At 39.5% G+C, this 22,903-nt stretch overlaps 2 protein-coding genes across 14 annotated transcripts in view; both read left to right on the top strand.

The window, feature by feature from the left end:
* The window catches only part of Mical (Molecule interacting with CasL), a 75,883-nt gene extending 60,842 nt beyond the window's left edge, over window positions 1-15,041 (top strand). For 5 of the 13 annotated variants that reach the window (XM_076441788.1, XM_076441791.1, XM_076441796.1 and 2 more), the window contains 9 exons: window positions 20-222; window positions 573-754; window positions 1,095-1,219; window positions 4,688-8,269; window positions 9,014-9,158; window positions 9,246-9,393; window positions 9,457-9,566; window positions 10,805-10,978; window positions 11,070-12,758. In XM_076441788.1, the coding sequence (XP_076297903.1) occupies window positions 20-222; window positions 573-754; window positions 1,095-1,219; window positions 4,688-8,269; window positions 9,014-9,158; window positions 9,246-9,393; window positions 9,457-9,566; window positions 10,805-10,978; window positions 11,070-11,401 (5,001 nt within the window). In that variant the 3' untranslated portion in view covers window positions 11,402-12,758. Of the gene's footprint in view, window positions 1-19; window positions 223-572; window positions 755-1,094; window positions 1,220-4,687; window positions 8,270-8,322; window positions 8,441-9,013; window positions 9,159-9,245; window positions 9,394-9,456; window positions 9,567-10,804; window positions 10,979-11,069 lie in introns of those variants that run through there. The other 8 variants (XM_076441799.1, XM_076441794.1, XM_076441795.1 and 5 more) reach the window with 7 other exon arrangements.
* Window positions 15,042-16,386: 1,345 nt separating this feature from the next.
* On the top strand, window positions 16,387-22,276 carry Rhogap68f (Rho GTPase activating protein at 68F). Its single transcript, XM_076441820.1, has 10 exons — window positions 16,387-16,647; window positions 17,496-17,603; window positions 18,171-18,314; window positions 18,543-18,723; window positions 18,910-19,128; window positions 19,197-19,295; window positions 19,377-19,564; window positions 19,839-20,039; window positions 21,288-21,394; window positions 21,480-22,276. Exons 1-10 carry the CDS (start codon window positions 16,599-16,601, stop codon window positions 21,651-21,653), a joined length of 1,470 nt encoding a protein of 489 aa, XP_076297935.1. The 5' UTR covers window positions 16,387-16,598; the 3' UTR covers window positions 21,654-22,276.
* The last annotated feature ends 627 nt before the right edge of the window (window positions 22,277-22,903 follow it).

Here is a 22,903-nt window from a genome sequence, read left to right as displayed (position 1 = left end):
AAATTGTGTACAAATCCAGGTGAAGACGCCTCTGGAAGGTGTTGTTGGGCTCGATTTACTCGATCGTGGTCAAACACCCGAGAGAATAGAGTTCGAAAATTTGGCGGGTATATCGGACGCGGAAGAACCACAAAGTCAAATGGACGAGGACGAATGGACGGATAGAAACTTCGGTGCGTCCGCTGCTGAAATGGGTTCCAGCGACGACATCTCCAACATGAGGTACGTTTCGAAGCTTCGACTCTTCGAAGAACGAAGGGAACTTCGAAGTGTACGGAGTTTCAAAGTGTTGAATCTTCATAGTCTTCGGAGAGCCCGATATCTCGAAGTCTTCGAATCGTATGAAGTTGTAACTTACGAATAAATTTGACAGAATGTAAAAAATAAAGAAAAGCTTTAATTTGAAGCTTTGTGACTTCGATTCTCAGCGAGGTTTCTGAAATCGAAGCTTCGAAGGAAAGTAACAGCCCTAATTTCGACTAGAAAATGTTGTGTTGGGATGGGTTATTAATATTCGAGATTTCATCGGACACTAAAATATCCTTATCAACTAATTTCTGTTGATTTAATAGCGATTCGGAAGATGACAACGAAGTATACGAGGAAGCGATAGATCAGCCCTTGACGACCGAAGGAACCCTCGAACTCGCTAAAAACTGGACGTTACGGTATTCTCATCCGCATGCTGCAATGGGACAATCGGATACAGGCAGCAACGAGTACGAAGACTCGAGCAATGAATACACGAACGAAGGTACTATTACACAGAGTGTTCTCTAACTTTTTTATGCTAGGAAACTGTTTTCATCCCGGAGAATCCTCCAGGATTAAGTGCTAGAAATAAATTAGCGGCATACCTCCAGAAACAAGCAAGCCGTTGATTTTTCAACGGACTCATGCTAGTATTACTATCAATTTTTCTAATCGTCTGCAGTTTTATATTTCACCCAATTTCTCCGTAAATGCATACATAAAAATCCGCAGTCTAGTAATAATAACTCAAATAAACCAGTAGATTTTCGAGGAAGATCAGATTTATTTATCAATTCTGAGATCCCTAACCTAAAAGAACCTAACCCTATTTTCCGGTGCAGATGAGGAGAGTACTACAGCCACAGAAGATGAAGAGGACATGCGCGCTCTTGAACTCAGAAGGCAAGAAGTGTGGTTGAAGCATCCTACTCGCAGTTCCGACACGGACTCTGGTTCGGAAACGGAGGTGAAAATTTCTCAAGATTCTGTAGATAGTATAGCTCGAGAGTCACTTGTACTCCCTGAATCCGTTTCCGTGCGAATTCCTGACTCTGTATCGTCCCAGGAGACGCGTGCAATCGATAGTGAAACTGTAATTGACCGGGACGTTATTGGCATGGAAAATGTTCGAAACTTGTCGAATGCAGAATCGTTAGAAACTGATGTACCCACCGCAGATACAGGTCAACAGATAGAGAACGTATCCGAGAGTGAAGCATGTGGAAGCGTAATTCCGGTTCTTGATTTCCCACTTGATATAACTCCAGATAAAGTGATAGATAACATTCAATCAGGTACCGCTTCCGATCAATTTGTTAATCAGAGTAATCTCTCGGAAGAGGGTCACTTGGAGAATGCTTCTTCGAATCTAAATTCAACTCGAACAATTACAAACGATAATGATAACGATAGCAATCGCTTAAATAATACAATTATTTCCGACAGCGAACCTTTAGGCGAACCACAGTTTATCGATAACGAATCGCACCAAAAAATAACTTCTCTCGATAACGATTCAAATAATACAGTAACCCCTGGTTTAGACGTCGCGTCTCCTGCTGCCAGTAATACATTAGAAACTGAACTGCAAACAGCGTTTGCAGGAATTATGCTTCCAGATGCTATTCCATTTAGTCAGGCTAATTATGATAGTGCAATGCAACCTGGCACCGAAGAGGGTGCCTCTTTCACGGAGAAACTCCCAGATCTGGTAACCTCCTTCTCGAAACGCAGTAGAGAATCGTCGCCGTCGTCCTCGTCCGAAATTTACAACTCGACCGAGTCGTTGTACGACGAATTACGCGTATCCGATGCTCTAGCCAAATCTACAGAAGAACTCGAAACGGATCACGTGAAAGAACTGGAAAGCGACGCGGTCAAGAAGAAATACAGCGAACTGAAGCTGTCCATAATGGGCCCCGAGCAAATCCCAATTGTAACGATCACTTCCCCGTCTCCGACGAACGAGAAACCGTCGGAACAAACGTCCGTCGAAGCCGCGAAATTAAGAGTTCCCAAAGAGACTCGTCCCCAGCCGGTTCAGGCCGTTGGAAATAGTTCGTTCGATAAGCTGAAGCGAGACCTGCGACAGAGGAAAGCGAAGAACAGGATTCCCATTGCTGAACTTCGGCCGTTATCCAGAGAGAATGCTCAACAAAAGATGGATAAATACTTCGACAAGGGTGAGAAGAAGGCAAAGAAAAATAGCACGAAGAGGTCAACCGTACAAAATACAAGCGAGGAAACAATCGACGTTGAAGTTGTCGAGTTAGACATTAAACCTAAATTGTCGAACAAAGTTGAGGCGAAGGACATAATGAAATATTTCCAGAAGTCCTCGATGGAAACTTCTGGGGACTCGAGTGAGCATAGACAATCGGAAGACGAATGTGATATCAGCATGAGCATCGACGACAATGACATTGACTCTATCGCCAATCAGTTTAACCAAATAGAATTGCAGAACGAAGAAATACCTCCGATCGATGCTGACGATGTGAAGTTTCCGTTGGAGTTCGAAGTTCCCTCCACCACGTTGCATTTAGAAAGCATAGAAGGTGCAAACAAAAGAGACTTGAGAAGTATGGAGGATAAAGTTGATAGAAATATATCTGAAATGCAGTCTCCGGAGGTGGCAAATGATATTCTGGACAAACAGTTACATACAGAGACGCCAAACTTGACTTCGGAACAGATTGCTGCCGACTCGAAGAAGGAAGTGTCAATTCGACAGCATGATACTAACATCGTAGAAAGTAAACCGCTTCGAGTTAAGAGTAACATCGTAGAAAGTAAACCGCTTCGAGATAATATGTCCTTTGGACCTCATACCAGAATGGAAGCCAATGTCACACAACCGAAACTACCCCGTCGTAAGAGTCATATCTTAAACAGTCTGCTGGACATAAGTGAACCGGATACTACAGCGAAACCCAGCGAAACTATTGAAATGAACAAAACGCAGACAAAGTTAAGCCCGCAGCCCAACAGAGCGAAGACAACGGACGTTAACAACAAGTATAATTTACGAGCAAGCGATGGTAACTTGAACATAAAGAAAGACGATGTAGCCGATGAAATTGAAGAGTTACACAAAAATTATCAATCTTCTTGCGAACTGGCAAATCTTTCGCCAAGGTACGATTCAATTTCGAAAGTGAAAGTGGTACAGCAGAATGTGGAAGCGTTAAAGAAGGTGGATAAAATAACTGTAGGCAATAATGCAATTTCATTGAGCTCGTTGGATGAAGCTCCGATAAAGCCAGAAAGGAAACATCCACCGCACGAATTCAGTTCTCTGGTAAATTTGAGTTGTTCGAGTGCACCCGAAGTTCCTGTGAGAAAAAGATCTGCAAAGAAGAAGGTTAATGTTGCGCCAGCTTTGGAGAATGTGTCTCGCAGTACATCGGATGAAAGATTGGCTGTACCAAGTACTTCTGCCGATAAACACAAAGTCGAAACGAATAGCATGGGTCAGACGCTAGGGCATATTGACATTTGCAACGGCACCAGTTACAATTCAGATACATTAGGAAATAGTTCTATGGAACAGAGACGTTCTTATTCCACGATGTCTCCGCCATCAATGAAAACTGATCAGCGTGAATCTACGAAATCTGTACCTCCTAAGAATGACAGATCGCGGAAAGATAAATGCGTAGTGTCGTAACGTAATATACATACATAATCTATAAGCAGCGCGATTGTTATATCTTTACGAAAGTGTATTTTTCAGTTTTACGATTTACATTGAAAGAAATATGCTGTGAGATACGTTAATAAAGTAAACTTAGATATTACTGTATAGTTGGCTGATGGTGATACATGTATTTTCTTGAGAAAAAAAAAGCAAAAAATAGTACCCAGGGCCATTGAGGAAAAGGTAAAGCATTTTTCTATATAAATCGAGTGACAATTTATTCGACTAATTTTGAATTAACAGTGACTCAAACCGATTAATCGTTTGTGCTTTTGTTTAGTGTTCATGCTAAAACTGGTAACGTTTACTGACCGAATTTGTATTCATTCTTTGAAATTACCACCAGCCAATACTTTATTAAACAATCTCACTCTCTGTCATCTCGAAAGAAACGCAAAGTTATCATCACGATCCATATCGCAGTAAGAAGCGTGAGTGATTACAAATATTAGGAGCATCATATACTTTTTCTTTTCTTTTAATACATGTTCAAAACTTACAACTTATTTATTAATCCGATACTGTCTCTGTGTTGTCAAGTTTCTAAACCGTGTTAAACGTTAGAGATTTCACGCGCAGAACGCAACCCTGATAGAATGCATTCCGTTCTTCGGCATTTTACTTGGTCTTTCACTAATCTACTAAAAATACATTTCTGTTTTGCTGTAACACCCGAAAATGTTTACAGCCTGTAACGGTACTTTCGCTTACTGAAAACGACACGTTTTTCTGCAGGTTGCCTCGAACGACGGCACGTCCGACGAGAGCGAGGAGAACTCGGCCACGGAAATATCAACGGACTCTGAATTCGAGCACGACGGAGCGACTCCGACCCAGCACGAGATCCCAGAGATCACGATCAACGACTCCTACGTCAGGAAGACCAGAGGGAACTATTTAGAGCCGAAGAGAGTCCAAGTGAAGAGCAAAGTGATATCGTCGATCAATGGGAACTTGAAACAGGCCGCAGAGGGGAATCTGAAGTCGCAGGTGAAAACGTCGGATCATCCCGTGAATTCTTCTCACCCTGAGAAGAAGGAGAGTAACTCGAACTTATTGGGGTCCAATAACGCAAACCGAGTTCCACTAATAAATCCAAGAAAAGGGGATTACCTGTTGAACCGAACTCATTCAACAGAGTGTATCGCCTCCAAGTTGTCTCTGGAGCTGAAGAAGAAGTATTTGCTCGGTGGTTCAGCCTTCGGCGGGTCTGTTATGAAATCTGGATCAGCGTCGAACGTAGACACTCAACTACGGAACCTGACAGACGCCATTTCGCAACACCAGAAGCTCCTGAACCCAGCGCCGGAACCCAGTCCAACGATGCAAGCATTTCTACAGGGAACTAGCAAGCTACGGTCTAACAATACTCAACTGTCTCCGATATCGCCCACAGCCATGTTTTCACAACCGTACACGGTCAACCGTTCCACCCAGAATCTACTGAACAACGACAGCCTCATCTACAAGGCAACGATCCTGCCGGAGATCTCGAAAACCCATTTGCCAGACCTGGTGAAAGAGTCCAGCATCCTGAAGTCGAAAACCGCGCCGAATATCGTCTGCAGCGAGTCGAAGAGCGCAGCGGAGAAGGAACAAGTCGTGCCTAGTCAAGTTAAAACCACCGAGATACTAGAGAACGCGAAGAACTCGCAGATCATCGAGACTAACTTTACAGGGAGCATAGACGAGAATAATGGTTTCAGGCCGCGCAGTCCGCTGCACGAAACGTCGATCATCGTACCGCAAGTGAACTGGAGTAAAAACAAGGAAGAGACGAAAGACGCGGCCAGCACCGGCGACTCGGAGATAGACAGCGATTCTTTGTCCTCGAGCGACGAGGCAGAAGAAGAGGCGAAGAGTCACCAAGCGATCGCCGTCAATCTGTCCCCGCCACGATTGCAGATTCACAGCACAGACGGAGATCTGCTGTTGGACGAAGAGGCCGACAAGTGCAAGGACTTCGACGACGGTCAGTCGTTCGAACCGGACTCTATAGAATACTCCCTCCTAAGAGAACAGGTACTGAATCAAAAGGTAAATCCCGTAGCCCGCGACGCGAACAAGACGTCCGTTGAATTGGAGATCGTGAAGAATGAGATCGAACAGTTGGAGCTGCAAGATGACGGCAAGAAGGGCTTCAGCAATTGCAGCAGTCCTGTATCAGTGGCGTCTACGATATCCAATAAATGCGACGATTCCGAAGAGAACGATGTCACTACGGCGGCGCTGACTGAGACCGAGTTCTCGGAGTGGGCTCGAGACGGAGAGGTGTTAGCTTCGGACGATCTCCGAGACGCGGAGTTCAACATCAACCCAGAGTTCATTACGACTAGAAAAACATTATCGAACTCCGCGAAGGTAAATTACCCTTCGATCACGATAGCCAAGGAAGAAGACTTGACAGACATGGACTTGGATTCCTTTAAAATCGATAGGAAACTAAGTATACCCGTCAACAATACTTCCCAGCTGTTGGCGAACGGTGAGAACATAGACTTCATGGACACGGACAACGATTCGCTGCTGGACGATAGTCTGCAGGATGCTTCCAATATGGTTATGCTGAAGAACAGGGGATACGTTGAGTTTGTGAATATTAAAAGCTCCCCGGTCCACGTGAGCTCTCACGACAAGCTAACCGCGGACGCTCCCATAGCAAAATTAGAAATGGAGAATGACTCGTGCTCGGACGAGGAAGCCTACAACGACAGAAACGTCATAGAGATAAACCCTGTCACTATGGACGATGTAATGAACAAGCTGAACAGCACGATAAACAAGTCGGAAGATGAGGTTAAGACGAGCGAAGTTAATTCAAAATTAACTAGCCAACAGGATCGACTGATTACAGAAGCGACGAACAAAGAAATGTATCCCTCGATGGAGGAAGACAGTCTGCTGATTGTCGAGCCAGCCGAAGACACTACCACGAGCGAAGTGATCACGATCCTTGCCAGTCCGGTGAATCCGCAAGTGTCGATAGTCCCAGTTCTAAATTCCCAAACGCAAAACACACAGGGGCCGTCGAATCAGGAGGAACAAGCGAAAACTGTAGCAGACTCCAGCAACCCGGATTATCTGGAGTACGTGAAGCGTCTGCAATCTAGAATCGCGGAGTTCAGCAACGCGAAGGACTCTATAGACGTGAGGAAGTCGAAGAGGAAGAATTCCAAGTGTTCCATACAGTCTCGTACAGCTGAGATGATAGCGGAGGAGATCAAGAGTCAAGAAGCTGTGGTGAACAACAGTTTTAACTCCCCGGTTACCTCGAGAAAATTAGAAGAGATTACTAGGGAAAGGTTCAAGCAGAAGAACGTGATACAGGATCTGCTGATGGACAAACTAGAAGCGCACAAACAGAAGTCCGCGGAGAAGAAAGCGAGAAGAGCTGCCAGAACTTGCTCGTTCAACTCCACGCCTGCTCTTTCACCCATAAAACCGCCTCTGCCCAGCGGTTCACCGGTCAGTAAGTTTGTACCTACCTCGATAGGAACGCCAACGAGCAGTCCGCTGCGAACCACTTTCGTTGAGGACAAAGCATCGTCGGAGACGGCAACGCCTCGAGAGCCTCGACAGTTTCTGTGGAAATTGGACAGCAAAACAGATACGAGTAGCGAGAAAAATACGAACGACGTTGAATCGGTGGTCGATTCAACGACAGCGCATCACGAAGCAGAGAGTGCGTTCAAAACGCCGATAGCTCCGCCCAGATTGAAGCACGAGGAAGCGAAGAGAACCGCTGAGAAAGCGAGGCAAGATGCCAGGGAAAGAGCTAGATTGATGAGCGACGAAGATCTAGGTCTCAGTCCGGAAGACAAGATCAAGGAATTGAGAATGAAAGTGGCGCGAAGACAGCTTTCTATGGAGGAGAAGAAAAGCAAAGAGGAAGTGGAACCTCGAGCCAGACTTTACAGCGCTGGGACACGAAAGGGTGGTCTGAAATTGCAGACGAGTAAAAGCACAGACAATGTGAAATCTGTGGCGGAAGCAATAAACTTTGACGGTCTGTGTGCCAGCAATGCGAAGTCGATGGACGAGTTGTTACGTGCCAGTGAGTCCCCGAAACCTGATAACTCCATAACAGTCGTGAAACGAGACAAAAAGCAAAAGGCGAAGGACCCAGAACGAAGGAAGAGTATCATTCAGGCGGTGTCAGATTTCTTCTTCAAGAAGGACTCTTCTCAGTCGCCGACCAATCAGAAAGACAAGTTGTCTATGTTCCGCTTGTCCACTAAATCGAAAGGCAAAGTATGTATCCGCGCACTCTACTTTTCGCTTTGTACTTTCGAGAAGTCTCTTCTGCTAATTCGAAAAGTACGTGTCTCTCTCTGATTTCCTTCGACTAATTAGATTCTAAAATGTTTCAGTTATGTAAATCGTATTCGGAAGGGTCTGATGTAAGCAACTCATAAGTCATTGATACTAATTTTCCCAGTATTAGCTTTCTTATGCCACTATTTGTATTCGTTATTGTATATCGTGCAGGTACTATGATTTTATTTTTCTTTTGCCGCACTTTGTCGTCTGCTTTTTTCGAGGGGTAACATACTGTTTGGCGTACAAGCTCTGTTCGGTTCCGTCTCCAGTGTACAATCGTTAAATCTTTGTCGTAGTAACAGTCTTACTGAAAGCATGCTGTCGATTGTATATTACAGTATTTGATTTATTTGTTTCTTCGATGTGTGCTTGGTAAAAATGTATTTAACATTAGTTTCGAATTTCAATCGTAAGTGAGCATTGTTTAACAAGAAACTTCTAGGTATTTGCAACAGATTGAATTTGTTTCTTTCACTTCTGGGGCCAAATATGTGATATTGAATTGTCTCTAAACAATTAGGTTATGTGTATGTGTATGTATGTGTTCCATAACTGCATTAACTATACAAATTTGAGCTTCCAGTTTCTTTACAAGTTTTCTCAATGTGTTTCTTTTACATTTTCCAAAGTTAATCGAATAATTTTATCGTTAAAGCATAATTTCAACAATGTGTTTCGTTTTACACGTACGCCGAAAGTATTTCGAGAAATACGACTACAGTGAATTGTTTTTCTTTTCAGCTTGATAAGGTTACACCGCCAAAGATTAATACAAGACCAAAAAGTGTATGCGAAGGAATGCTTGCGAGGAACTTCCTCAATGAAAATCCACCACCAATTCCACCACCTCCGCTTAACTATACTATTCCTACTACAAATGTATCAGGTAAATAGTTCTAAATACGACCATTCCAATTCGCAGCCAGCGCGGAAAGAAAACATTTAGAATATATACTGAAATTATATTTAACAGACGACAGTTTATCAGAAGATGATACGAAAACGACAGCAGTGTCTGCGTCATGCATGCTGAAGGCCACAGTGACCGAAGGATCGTGTAACAGTGTTTCTCGAAAATCAAAAACTACAAAACGATTAGCTAGACAAGCGCAATTAAAAAGGTACGCAGTTGGTAAGGATTAAACAGTGACACGACTTAAATAATCATTCTGAATACTTGATAGGTTACGAATGGCTCAAGAAATTCAAAGGAAACTGGAGGAAACAGAAGTTAAACAGAGGGAGCTGGAAAGCAGAGGGGTCAGCGTCGAGAAAGCTTTGCGCGGAGAAGGAGGTAAAATCTGGCATTATTATCTTTATACAGATTCCTATTTTTATAGACACGATGTTCGTTAACATAGACATTTATACAGTGTGTCCCACGAACGAAAGATACTTGAATATATCTTGGTTATTTCAAACAATACGAGAAAATGTTACCTACAGAAGTTGTAGGACTTAAGAGGGCAGCACTAATGTGGCGGACGTCGGATAATATCCCTTGTGTAGTTCAGTGCTCCTCAACCTTTCTATCGCCGCGGACCAGTCAACGTTTGATAATTTTACCGCGGACCGCTGAGGAGGGGGGGACGTTGATTGTTTATATTTTAGATTGTTTTGATTTAATAATTTTAATTTCATTGTATTTAATGTTCCTTGGACGGCCCGGTACCATTTGATCCACGAACCGGTATCGGTCCGCGAACCGGAGGTTGGGGACCACTCGTGTAGTTAACCAAAATCAGGGCCGGCCGTCTCTATAAAAGGGCCTCGGTGCAAGAAACCATTCGGGGCCCTAAATTTTTTGTAAAGTAAAAAAAATTTGCAAACACGAACATACAGGGTGAGTCCGAAGAAACAGAACACCTAAATATGTCCGTTAGAGTTGAAGAGTTAAAATTGAAGTTGCAATGGAAGAGTTAAAATTGAAGTTGAAATAGAAGAGTTAAAATTGAAGTTGAATGGAAAAATTGGAGTTGAAGAGTTTATATTGAAAGTTGAAGTTGAAATGGAAAAATTGATGTCGAAATTGAAATTGAAGAGTTGAAATTAACGAACTGAAATTGAAAAATTGAAGTTGAAATTGAAAAATTGACGTTGTAATTGTAAAATTGAAATTGAAGTTGAAGGGTTGATATTGAAATTGAAGTTGAAGGGATGATATTGAAATTGAAGTTCTTCTTTCTCAATCGCGGGGCCCCGGTGCATAGCATCCGCCGCACCCCCAGATGGCCGACCCTGACTAAAATGTATAGATTACTGAATGTTTTGCTATAAAGAACAATTCAATATCTTTTATAATAACACCACAATATTTGTTTAAAGTTGAAAAATATGTTTTTTCTCAAAGCCATGTTTCTCAAAAACTGTGCGTATAGGAAAAAAATTAAAAAGAGATTCGGAATCAGCACGGAAAACTCTATAAAAACCACCCAACAGTAGTTGTGGAACAAATTTGGTGTTGTACAATGTTATTAGGTATCGATTAATATATTAAAACAAACGTTTAAATAAAATGTACGCTTTACATAGAATGTTCCGATCGCGAGGAAGCGGATTTGCTCACGGAATGGTTCGACCTGATGAAGGAACGTACCGAACTGCGTAGATATGAGAAAGAACTTTTAGTACGGGCTCAGGAGGTACAGCTTGAAGATCGCCATGACAGATTGCAACAGGAACTACGGGAACGCTTAGCTGACGATGGTTAATATTTCCTTTTCTTCTTATTTGTGAATTTATTAGCTGTAAATCTCAAAGAACATTGCACAGATTAAAATGTTTCGCAATTACACAGATGACAAGAAGACCAGCGACGACGTGAAAAAGGAAGGAGAAATTTTGACAGAAATGTTGGAAATAGTCGCAAAGAGGGATTCGCTGATCGCCCTTTTAGAGGAAGAGCGACGAAGGTGGTGTAAACCTACATGCCAAACACTAATTCCCTTCCCCACGCATTCAGCTGCCTGTTCCTCGCACGTACCTAATTCGTTCTTTTCTCACGACTCGAAAGACACATCTTCTGTGCTCACATTACTAGTCATCTTATTCGCATACATGTTCTTCGCTAACTTGATCGAATTCTGTGTTGATCTTTACAAAGAGCCTCTAACATTTTTCAGGTTATGATGCTTCGTTCGAACGTATCGATTAACACGAATTTCATCTGCACATTTCCTAAACGCAAATAGAATATCTCCGATCAATTATCGTATGGGTGACGGCCCGAATTTGACCTTGGCCGAACGCCAGTGTGGTAGTACTGGGTAGTACCCTCACACAGTGATGGCAGGTAAGGCGCTTTTTTCGCGCATGCGCGACTATTCTAACCTCAGATTGCCTCAGTCATGTACGAAGATCGGGTACCTTGGCCGCCCCGCTAATTTTTGGCCCCTTCTGTAGGACGCCGTCGAGGCCGCCACAGTTCCCCACAAACTTCGGACGTAGATACGGTCCTGATGAAACTCGCGCATGCGCGAAAAAAGCGCCTTACCTACCACACTGCCGCTCGACCAAGGTCAAATTCGGACCCACACCCTAATTAAACCGATCTCAAATCGATTCTCTCAGTGCAATACAATTTCAATTTACCTTTTAATATATACGTTGTAAATGTGTTTCCTATTGAAACTAATGAACAAAATAGCTCTTTTTTTTTATATATATACAATTCCTTTCTGTTATCTATACTTACTGTTAAGTTTACAATGCATGGTATTTATACAGAGTATAATTATACAAAGCATGAATTACGAGATACGTCAAGTATACAAAGCATGAATTTTTTTACAAATTCTCTCTACGTAGTTGAAACTTTGATCGTGATCCAACTGCGCATGAAAGTCCTTTATACACGATTTTATTTATTTTAAAGTGAAGTGTTTATATATATATTTATATTTATATATACATACATGGCTGTATTGTAACGCCAATGTAAGAATAAATACTATTTCAATTGTATTATAAAATTATTTTTTTAGTTGTATACTCACAGTTGAAAGATATTTTTGTAGCGTCATTAGATCGTAGCGATGTAACTGTTGTTGAATTTTTAATTATCCTTCGGAGGATACTCCGAGAGGAATAAAATATATTATCGTATGTGTTTATATGGTAATTATTCCTAGAAGAAACACGTATCACATTTTTGTGAAAACATATTTAGAAAATACACAGTCGCTCTGATAGTTTTGATGGATTTTCGAACTGGAACGTTTCGAAAGAATGAGAATCTATTGTATACTTTTCTGTAGACCCACTTGATTTAACTGTGACAACGAGACACGTGAAATCTTGTCGCGTAACAAACGATTTGAATGTTCTCTTTTTTTTTTTTGCTTGTTCATTAATAAATAACAGAGACTTTATCATCTGCACGAAATGAAAGGTGTTACCGATGCATCTCGCTTTAAGATTTAGCAGTTAATAGAAACATGCTTTTCTTTTAGGTATCAAGACGAAGATCGCGACCTTGAAGCTCAAATGTTGGCTAAAGGCCTCAGATTAACGCCAATAAAAAAGTGTGGTCCTAAGTATTCGGTTTAATAGGAAACACATTAATGTTGTACATATACCCCATTCTATATATATATATTTTCATTGATGAATTTTAACGATTAACTGAATTAACGATACTGTAAATAAGGAACAGATAGTAACTTATATCCCCCAATCGCAGCTTAAGTTGCAACTAATTCTTACGCATACCGAAAATATACATTGAATTATCTCTCGTTTGCGCATAGAAACGAATCGTGCAAATTACCACTTGTACAAGCACGGACCAGACGTTCTGTTTCTTTCAATTATTCACATTACAAATCATGTACAGCAGACATTTCTTTAAAATCATACGCACCGTGTGTACTTTCGAAAGTCCATAACCGTGCAGTCTTCGAATTGTCCAGACAAGTGGAATTGTGTAATAAACAAACTTCGTTCCGTATCGCTTAAAACGTAAGGGAAGACGAACCACGAGTAGCACGATTACAAATATTTATACTCCGCGATGGCGTGATGAGCAACCCGCAGGCTCGCGAGCGAACTGCCTGCAGCCCGCCGGAATGTTGCGTTCGTTGCCGGTTGCCACTTTCGGTCCACGATACGCCGCGGGTTGCTCGCCACTGATTTCTACGACCACAATGCAAATAATTGCACGCGCATCTGTACAGAAACACGATGTGACATTTTAAGAAATAGCTTGTCGACACGTATACAGTTCTGGACAAAAGGATAAGACACTGTGCATGTTTGTGTATCGCGTGTGGATTTGAAACGAGGAAATGTGCATTTTGTAATTTCTATGTTCCAGTGGCGCACCCAGGGGGGGAGGGGAAATGGGAAAAATGTTCAGCTTCCAAAATTAAAATCGCGGAATAGCCCTGGGTACCGATAATAGATATTTTAGCTTAAAAAAAAGATCATCACGCAAAACCTAGGGCTGGGTGCACCACTGCTATGTTCTATGTGTTGCGTGCCGTTTCTAGTTTGCGGAACACAAAGCAGAGAAGGGAGAGATAGAAATGTAAACACGGTTGAAGTGTAAACCTTGAATTAAACAAAAGGAGAAGACGCTGTGTTTATTCTCGACTTTTACAATTTCTGATGGTACGTCGCAGTTCACAAAGGAGTAAGCATATTCAACGGAAGAATTTAAAACAACGGCCTCCTTTAACGGAGCAGTATAATTAGCTTTATATTCTTTTCCATGATCTACGACAAGCCTAGGTGACACTGGCTCGCGGAACAGATGTTGCTGCTACTCTTCGGGAGGGAGAACAGCAGCCACTTCCCATCTTCTCCGCCAGAGAAGGAGAGAAGCTGCCACACCTGTTCCACGAGCCAGCGTCGCCCAGGCCTGGTCTACGAAAAGAGGAATTACTGCGAAGGGGGAGACTTGTTCCTCGATAACGCAAAGATGCTAGATAAAAGATCAATCTAGGCTGCGATCGCCCTCAAAAGTCTTTCTTTTACTAGGTTACTACTAGGTAAAAGGTACTACTTTTGCTAGGATGCAATAAATATTTAACTTCTTCTTAAATACGTTTGAAAGGCTGAAAATAATATAATAGTCTGTTTAAATTCTTCAAATATTTTTACAAATGCCTAAAATCCACAGGCTAATTATAAGCGAAGGGACAGTCAAACTCTTCGCAGTCTCATCGTCCTTGCATTTCTTCCTCTTCCTTCTCTATCGTGCGTTCCACAAATTTCACTTGTTTCAAATATGCAAACGTATGCAATGTCTTGTCGTTTTGTAAAGCAGTGTATATTTTGTCAGCGTGAAACATTATCGACCATAGTCATGGAATAATTTATCATGGAAAAGATCATTTTGCCTATTGTGTACAGTGTACATTAATCAAAATGTAATCGTTATACATAACACATGCATAGAAACTCGATTATCGCATACACGAGATGTTGTATTTTGCAATTGAACAGAGTAACTACAAAAGAAGTGATAATAGCAAATATTGTTTACATATACACACACGTGCATCATATATGTATATTCTATATAATTCGATAAGATGTAGAAATCTATTTTTATGTTTACAAAGAGAGACTGGTAAACGATATGTACGAAGAATTACGAGATAACGATAAGCCGCAAACGTGTAAAATTTTGTATGAAATGTAACCACGATTGGAAGAAAATGAACTTATATTTATAATCAGAATAAGATTTTGAATAAGCGAGCCTCTGATTTCCTTGCTCTATTCAATGTATAAATATTTATTTAAATACACATGTATAATTGTACGTACTTTAATTCGTATACATATTTACACAAATGCATAAAATAGTTCACCTCGTTAGTTATTACATACATCGAAAGCAAGCTGCCAATTTTTTAGCCTCAGGAGTTAGACGTTAGAGCAATTAAATGACGTAGAATGATATAATAAATATTTACTAGGTAAATAAATACAATTGATAGAGAAAAATTTCCCCCCGTAAGCGTTGCTAAACAAAACTTTCAAGTGCAAGTAGAATACATAGGCAGTATGTAAAACTATTTTCATGTAATAATAATGCTGTTATAGATATGTTGATAAAATATACAGACACGCAATACGAAATATTTAGGACAGAAGAAAATTAAAGAGCATTATCTTCAAACGTGAATCGTTGACTGGTAATAACAATTTCAATTAAAGATATACTGAATGTCACGGTACCGTTTAGAACTCCCACGATCAAGGATACGCCAGTTAAATCGAGGAATACGATAAGTTTAAAAACTAATAACCAATTTTGTTTCTAATGTATCCACACACTTTCTAGTTCGATACTAGTCTTATTTTGGATATATCTATAGTGTACGATATATATATAATATGTTATGACTTAATTCTACTTCGTTTAATGATCTTTTCTACTATTTATCAAACATCGTGCCTAATAATTGTAAATTAATTAACCAATTCCTCCAAACGCTAAAATACAATATTAAACGATATTCGGGAAACTGTATTATCATTTTAGGAATCACGTGTGCCTAGAAACTGGAATTGTGCGACATATGTAATCGAAAAGATATGTAAACTGGGAGCTCACATGTGTTCATTTTAAGTTTTTGTGAATCCTGACGAAACTGTGTAATTTTTTACAAATAAAGCTAGTCTCTTAAAAAAGAATAAATACGAAATATTAAAGAACTGTGTAACGTTTATTGAAGCACGATTACATTAGGCTTAATTCGTTAATTCTATGGTTGAAACTGGGCTTCTTAGCAATCATGGAAATTTTATAAAAAATTCACCCAATGAAACTGACAATAATTTATTATTTTAACAGGATATACTGCATAATATATTATTATAGAAAATACATGTTATTTCAAGTTCCGCAATACCTTGAAAACCGCATAAAAGATCCAATCGTTTCCAAGATAATCTGTAGATCGTGTATATGATTTCTACACGAATCTCGCGTACAGTTTATTGTTGTTTAAAACATATATCTACATATTTACGCGTACGTATTCGGTCGGAATTTAAATTTGAATTGGTCACGTGACATTTGAATATTTTTAGCGGGCTGTTGACAGAATCGCAAAAGCGCAGGATCGACCAATAGGAGATAGAGTATGAAGATATTCGTTAATCGCACGGTGGGGAAAGGGAGTGACGAGCGACTACGAATTACAATTAGCGACACAACAGATGAAAGCGTGACGTGAATACGTCGGCTTGCCATACCGCGTCGAGATAATGTCGTTCGAGAAGAGAAACGTTGTCCGTTTGTAAAGGCAGGGTAGACGGAACGCCCCGTAAATTAATTCGGGCATTGTTTATTCGTGTGGTTTGCCAGAAAATGGAAGCAGACTATCAACCAACGCTCAGCCCAACGCGAACTTTGACAGGTGAGTGTTCTTCCCGTGTGATCTGTCGGGGATGATTGTTGACGCTGGCCAAGGTGTCAAATAAACGTCACGTCAAATCTTATTCTCTAACGAAATTGATCGTTGTTGAAAATTCATCTGACAAATCGACACGGATCTCTTTCGTGTTCGTTCTAGCGACAGAAACGTATATATTCACGATAGACCTCGGTCTTGCTATGTGGACACGCAACGTCGATAATTTAGATGAATAATTTCGCGTTTCGAGACGATAGTGCGTAATCGCAAAATCGGTGACCGACCATATATCTTGACACAATCCTGTCGCCTGGTTTCAACGTACACACGTATCGCTAGAGAATTTATTTTTAATCGTTCGCGAGTCCATCATGGTTTGTAAACATCGACGAAACCCAATCAAATCTTTATCGGAGATCGTATGCCGTGTAATGCGATCGGGAAAACGATATATAACGTGAAACCGCGAGATGTATACAACACATCAATTTGTTATGATACTCTTATGCAAAACGGGTTTCCTTATCATTTTTTCCTTTTTTCAATTACTGCTTGCTAATCTTTAACCCTTATTTTGTCAACCAAAATTATGTAAAACCTTTCTGTATTTAACGTGTTTGCAGAAATTTTCATTATGAGATTATAAATTAATATATTAGCGAGTAAAGAATGGACATTCAGAGAAATTTTGTAATGTTTTTTAGAGGAACATTAACAAATCGTTGAAAGAAATACAGTAAATATACTATTGGTCAGACAAAGAACTATACATCGGTCGGCGTAATCATCTCCGACTCATCAATGCATATTTGGTATAGGGAATAATGCGCTTCCTTTTGTTTTTGTAATAGCAATAACTAATGAAGTCGAAGATCCGTACCCAAGTTTGTCGGACTATCACGATTATGAGCCCAACTTGGAGTTCGACGACACCGAGTTACAGACTACTTCGAATAATGGTAAGGTATTTCGATTTATAAATTGAATGCATTACCATTTCCATAGAATCGTTGAGGGGGTAGACTCTTTTCTAGGATTGCAAGGGTGTGGGAGGTGCCTCTAAAAGATCAATCTAGTCCGCGATCGCCCTTAAAAGTCCTATTTTTAAGTTTACGAAGTGTAATTTGCACTATTCGGAGGCATACAGCTGCGCATGTATTAGGTTGTTGAAATAAAGAAATAATGGACGGTACGCACTTTTCACGAGGCGTGTACCTTACCGTTCACACGTTGCGTCCTTCTCTCGTCAAGTGCGCTCTTTGTTTCTGTCTGCGCATTCCTAAGTTTTGGTCAACCGTGCAGCTAGATTTGACAAGCTGTAGACGTAGAATGTGAAATGTTGAATTACGGGACTTTCTATTTGCCTCCGGGTATGCTTGCGGATTAGGACGTCCAATTTGAAACATTTGCACGGGACAATTTGCATTATTCGGCAGCATGTAGCTGTACGCTACCGAATACTGCTTGTCGCTTGTACGTATGTTCCACGATCGTCGCAGAATATAATGAAAACAATGGTTTTATAGCTGTACAACTGTTAGAAGAGAAATTGGATTTGATTAGCAGTAGCGCCGGTACCAGGATCGATTATCTGGAGAGTCCAGTGAGCGACGGAACGATCGAAGAGAACTTTGAAGAAGCTTTGGTAGATGCTCCAGTTATCGAATCCGGTGTGTGACCTTTTATCTTCTGTTAGTAGCCACTAAATGTCATGGCATTTGGGGCATAGCAGGTGAATTATGTAGACCATTGTACAGTTTATTCATTGCATGGTATAACGATGCGCAGAAGCGAGAGTTATATTATCGAATTATATTGGGTATCTTAACAAAAATTCAAGGGAAAAAGAGCATTAACGTTGAGACTGTTTTCTGAATATAATTCTTTGTGATGAGTAGCGGAGGACCTTGCTGCATTGGACGGAGATCTTGCGGACGAAGAAGATTATATTGATATATCGAGATACGGTATTGTCGAAGTGGTCGGAGACGACAGCGCTGGTCGCAAAGTAATAGTTGTGTCCGCGTGTAAGTTACCTCCTGTTGGAAAAGAAGCATTTAATCACGCCAAACTCCTCAGGTTCGATTACTTTTTCATTGAATGTTCTTGACGCTGGGTTTACGGAGCTCTAGAAATGACTATTTCACAAATTACAATCTTAATAACTACAAATTAAGAACCCGTCAGTTTGACAGGTCCCGTGAAGCTAGCGTCGAAGGTTATCCATTGCTCCGATAAACATGTAACAACGTATTTATGCAACAGGTATCTTACACATACTTTGGACACATTTGTGGAACAAGACTACAGTCTCGTTTATTTCCACTATGGTCTCACTTCGAAAAATAAACCGCCATTATCCTGGTTATGGCAAGCGTACAAAGCATTCGATAGAAAGTATAAAAAGAATTTGAAAGCTTTGTATCTAGTACATCCAACCAATTTCATCAGGATCGTCTGGCAAATATTTAAGCCAGCTATTAGGTAACCGTTCGTTTTATTTTCAACTGCGTTAAACGTTGTTCTATTTGATTGTTTTCTTATTATTTCAGTGCGAAATTTGGTCGGAAAATGATGTATGTGAATTACTTAGAAGAACTGGCACAATATATTAACCTCGATCAACTTATTATACCTCCTCAAGTAATAGAGTAAGCAGTTTCTCCATGATTACGCAAAGGTTCGTCTCGGTTTCTTTATAAATTTATAATAGCTGCTTATATTCGTTGCAGACATAATGAACAGCTAATGTTAAAGAACAAAAAGAATTTGCCCACAAGTCCACCTCAGAGTACGGTGACAACTCCAGTTGGTACCACTCAATTCGGAGCGAGCCTCCTCTTCATAAAGGAAAACAACAATGGGGATCCCATACCACCGATAGTGCGGCAGTGTGTCGAATTTCTCGATTCTCCTGACGGTAGTACTACTCAACTAATCGTTGGACTGCCGATCTTTATGCATTTATAGCAGAATTGAGAAGATGAAATTCAAAATCGTTGAAAAATTTGAGAAACTGAACATGTTGATTCCTCCTCTATGAAAATCGTTAAGGGAAGAAATAACATTCAATTTAGTTTCTATTTCTTGCAATCGATGCAGACAATTTTTATTTTGCATCAAGATTCGCAGTTTACTAATCATTTTTGTAATTTTATTGCCATCGATAACTTGTCGACATCGTACTGTTACAGCATTAGAAACAGAAGGAATCTTTAGACGATCGGCTAACGTAGCAGTAGTTAAAGAACTCCAGAGTCGTTGCAACCAAGGGTTACCCGTCGATTTCCATGGGGACCCACATATAGCAGCAGTTCTTCTCAAAACGTTTCTACGCGAACTAGACGAACCACTTATGACGTATGAATTATACGATGAAATCACACAATTTCAGAGTATGTATTTTCTTTTTCGTTATATAATGCGTAATAGCAACGCATAAAAGTTACTTAAGCATCTAAAACAGTGACTAGAATCGATCTTTATTACTTTCTTATGGAGTATCTAACACGTTTTGAGTTAAAAACTACCTACAGTTACTCGAATTAATGTTCGGACGCTCTACAAAAGACGATAACTTTATTAATATTGTACTATACGAATTGAACTTTTTTCGGGAAGCTAGAGCAATTAATTTACTTAGACCTACAAATGTACTTTTTAAATTTTCAATATAGTCCCACATAGAAAAGTTGTAAAATGCAACTTTTAGTATTTTTTCTACAATTCTCCGATCAATTGCTATTTTTGAAAAAATTTCTTTTCACATCCTGTGGTAAACTGATTGCTCTAGCTTCCCAAAAAAGTTCAAATCGTATAGTACAATATTAAAAAAGTTATCGCCTCTTTTAGAGCGTCCGAATATTAATTCGAGTAACTGTAAACGCGGAAACTTATCAATATCAGTCAAAGAGTAAATATGAGATTCGTCGACGTATCCACCGCGATTAAATATTACCGTTTGCACTGTTCGTGGCAATATTTATACTAGTTTTTTATTATTAATTTTTGTATCGAAACAAATTCTCTGAATTCGCTCTGCACCTTCGAAATGTTTAATCATGTTTAAACAATCATTAAAGATGGAGAGACACCACTTTTGCACAAATTTTTGAGGATATTTTTCAGTTTATCTTAAAAAAATAAGGGTTCAGCATAAAATCGAACTACACTCCTCAAAAGAATTAAGGGATCACTTGTGCGAACCCGAAAAATTGGTCCCACTTTACGTGATCATACCTCCGTCAAAAATCGCACAATATTCAACAACTACACGATTTACACAGGAAAGATAGCCCTTCCAAATGATATTAACGCGATTTATCAAAAAAATTTGTTGCTCCCCGTGTGATGTTCCAAAATTGCACAAAATTTTTGTTAACCGTCAATGTTGTCTTCGTCTTGCTATAACTTAGTAAAAAACCAACATAGCAACAATTTGAAACAGAGCATCTGAAACTAGAGGTTTCACGCTTTCAAAGCATTGTTCAACGATATCGATACGGCAATTTTTGACGGAGTTACGATCACGTAAAGTGGGACCAATTTTTCGGGTTCGCACAAGTGATCCCTTAATTCTTTTGAGGAGTGTACATCACGCGAAACAGAAAGCAAAATATCTTTGCCCAATATTCCTATTTCAGCGCTATCGAAAGATGAACGTCCGAGAAAAGTGAAAATATTAATACTTGAGAAACTCCCGGAGGATAACTACCAGGTTTTAAAATATATTGTACAGTTTTTATCAAGGGTAAGAGATATGATGTTGTTCGAATATTTCTATTCGCTCGTTTTTTTGTTCTAAATAATATCATTTCTGGTAAAACTTCCAACAGGTAATGGATAGATGCGATTTAAACAAAATGACATCCAGCAATCTCGCTGTGGTATTTGGTCCAAATCTTGTCAGAGCACCACCGTCACGTGGAATGTCACTCTCAGCAATAGGACCTATTAACCAATTCATAGATTTTCTATTCATCCATCAAGACACGATATTTATTATTTAAAATGATTCTAGAAGCAAATTTTGGAGGCCTAATTTGAAACGAAATTAGTACTTTACGTAAATATGTTATAGAAGAGAAATCCTATCAAAGTTTGCTGCCAAGTTTGATATTGTATAAACTAACACAACACACTAACTTCGAAGGAAAATTTTATAGGGTTTTTAAACGGAGGGTTCGCGACAAGTATTTCAGATATATATCTTCACATCCTAGAGTATAAACGAAGGAACAAAGGAACGATCTTATTGTAATCAGTTTTTTAACTCTCTTCGAAGTCATATCAAACTTGTTGTGGAACTTGAAGAACGAACATAACAAATCATGTATAATATTCATATTTAATTATAACATCCGTACTTCGTTGATTAAAATATTTTTATATTTGAATATACAAACAGAGGAATATTTGCATACCTACTAATGCCACAAATAGCGCTTAGTTATACAATCTGCACAAGATTTTTTAATGAATTGGTACGATGATTTCCGGAATAAAAAAACAATACTGATTATTGAAACAATGTAGGGAGAGATCCGAGTACTAGATGAGAAACGTTTAAACGTATATGGAAATTAATGGTATACCAAAGATACATGCAAATCTCAAACGACTATGGTAAAAGTTAGAATTAGCACGTTATTATGAAAAATAGAAGAAGGAGCATGGCTATCTACGGGATGCCTTGATCGCATAATTTTAATAATTTATAAGGGAAGTGAATATATGACAAGATTTGTAGAAATTATAATTATTTAAGGTTTAATTATATATCTTGTTATAGTTGAATAATATAGCCAAAGCAAAATATAACGAATTAGTCAGTGTCGATAGCATATGGCAGGCATCCTTTGTATCGAAATTGTGTACATACGTACGAGAATTGACGAAAATGTAAAATCTTAGTCGAATTCAATCGGATTTGTCTTATTTCAATTATAGAAACACGAGGAACAATGAGTTTTTGAAAGGATTGCAATGTACACCGACAAATTGGATATACATTGCTATAAAATTGATTACTACGTAAATGTAGTGAAATACATTGTTTATGTAATTAGCATGCTTATGTGATGTTTGATCCATAAGTTTGTACACAATTGCAGCTTGTAAAATAACAACTATGGAAATATTATAGAAAGAGAATGATCTATATACGATTGTTTTCTCTCGTTCGAAATAATAATGGAAACTAAAACGAAACTGTTACTCATTATTATTTGAACATTAACGATTAGATTAAAAGTAATTG

The sequence above is a fragment of the Lasioglossum baleicum genome, chromosome 17 (genome assembly GCF_051020765.1).
Source record: "Lasioglossum baleicum chromosome 17, iyLasBale1, whole genome shotgun sequence".
NCBI classification, from domain to species: domain Eukaryota; kingdom Metazoa; phylum Arthropoda; class Insecta; order Hymenoptera; family Halictidae; genus Lasioglossum; species Lasioglossum baleicum.
The sequence above is the reverse complement of the archived record's forward strand: the minus strand, read 5'-3'. Positions and strand labels throughout refer to the sequence as shown.

What these genes read in the sequence shown, in the direction of transcription:
- Rhogap68f (XM_076441820.1), top strand. Translation starts at nt 16,599, where the DNA reads ATGGAAGCAGACTATCAACCAACGCTCAGCCCAACGCGAACTTTGACA. An exon ending in CCCAACGCGAACTTTGACAG is followed by an intron (nt 16,648 to 17,495) that starts GTGAGTGTTCTT and finishes TTTTTGTAATAG; the next exon opens with CAATAACTAATGAAGTCGAA. An exon ending in TGAAATCACACAATTTCAGA is followed by an intron (nt 20,040 to 21,287) that starts GTATGTATTTTC and finishes TTCCTATTTCAG; the next exon opens with CGCTATCGAAAGATGAACGT.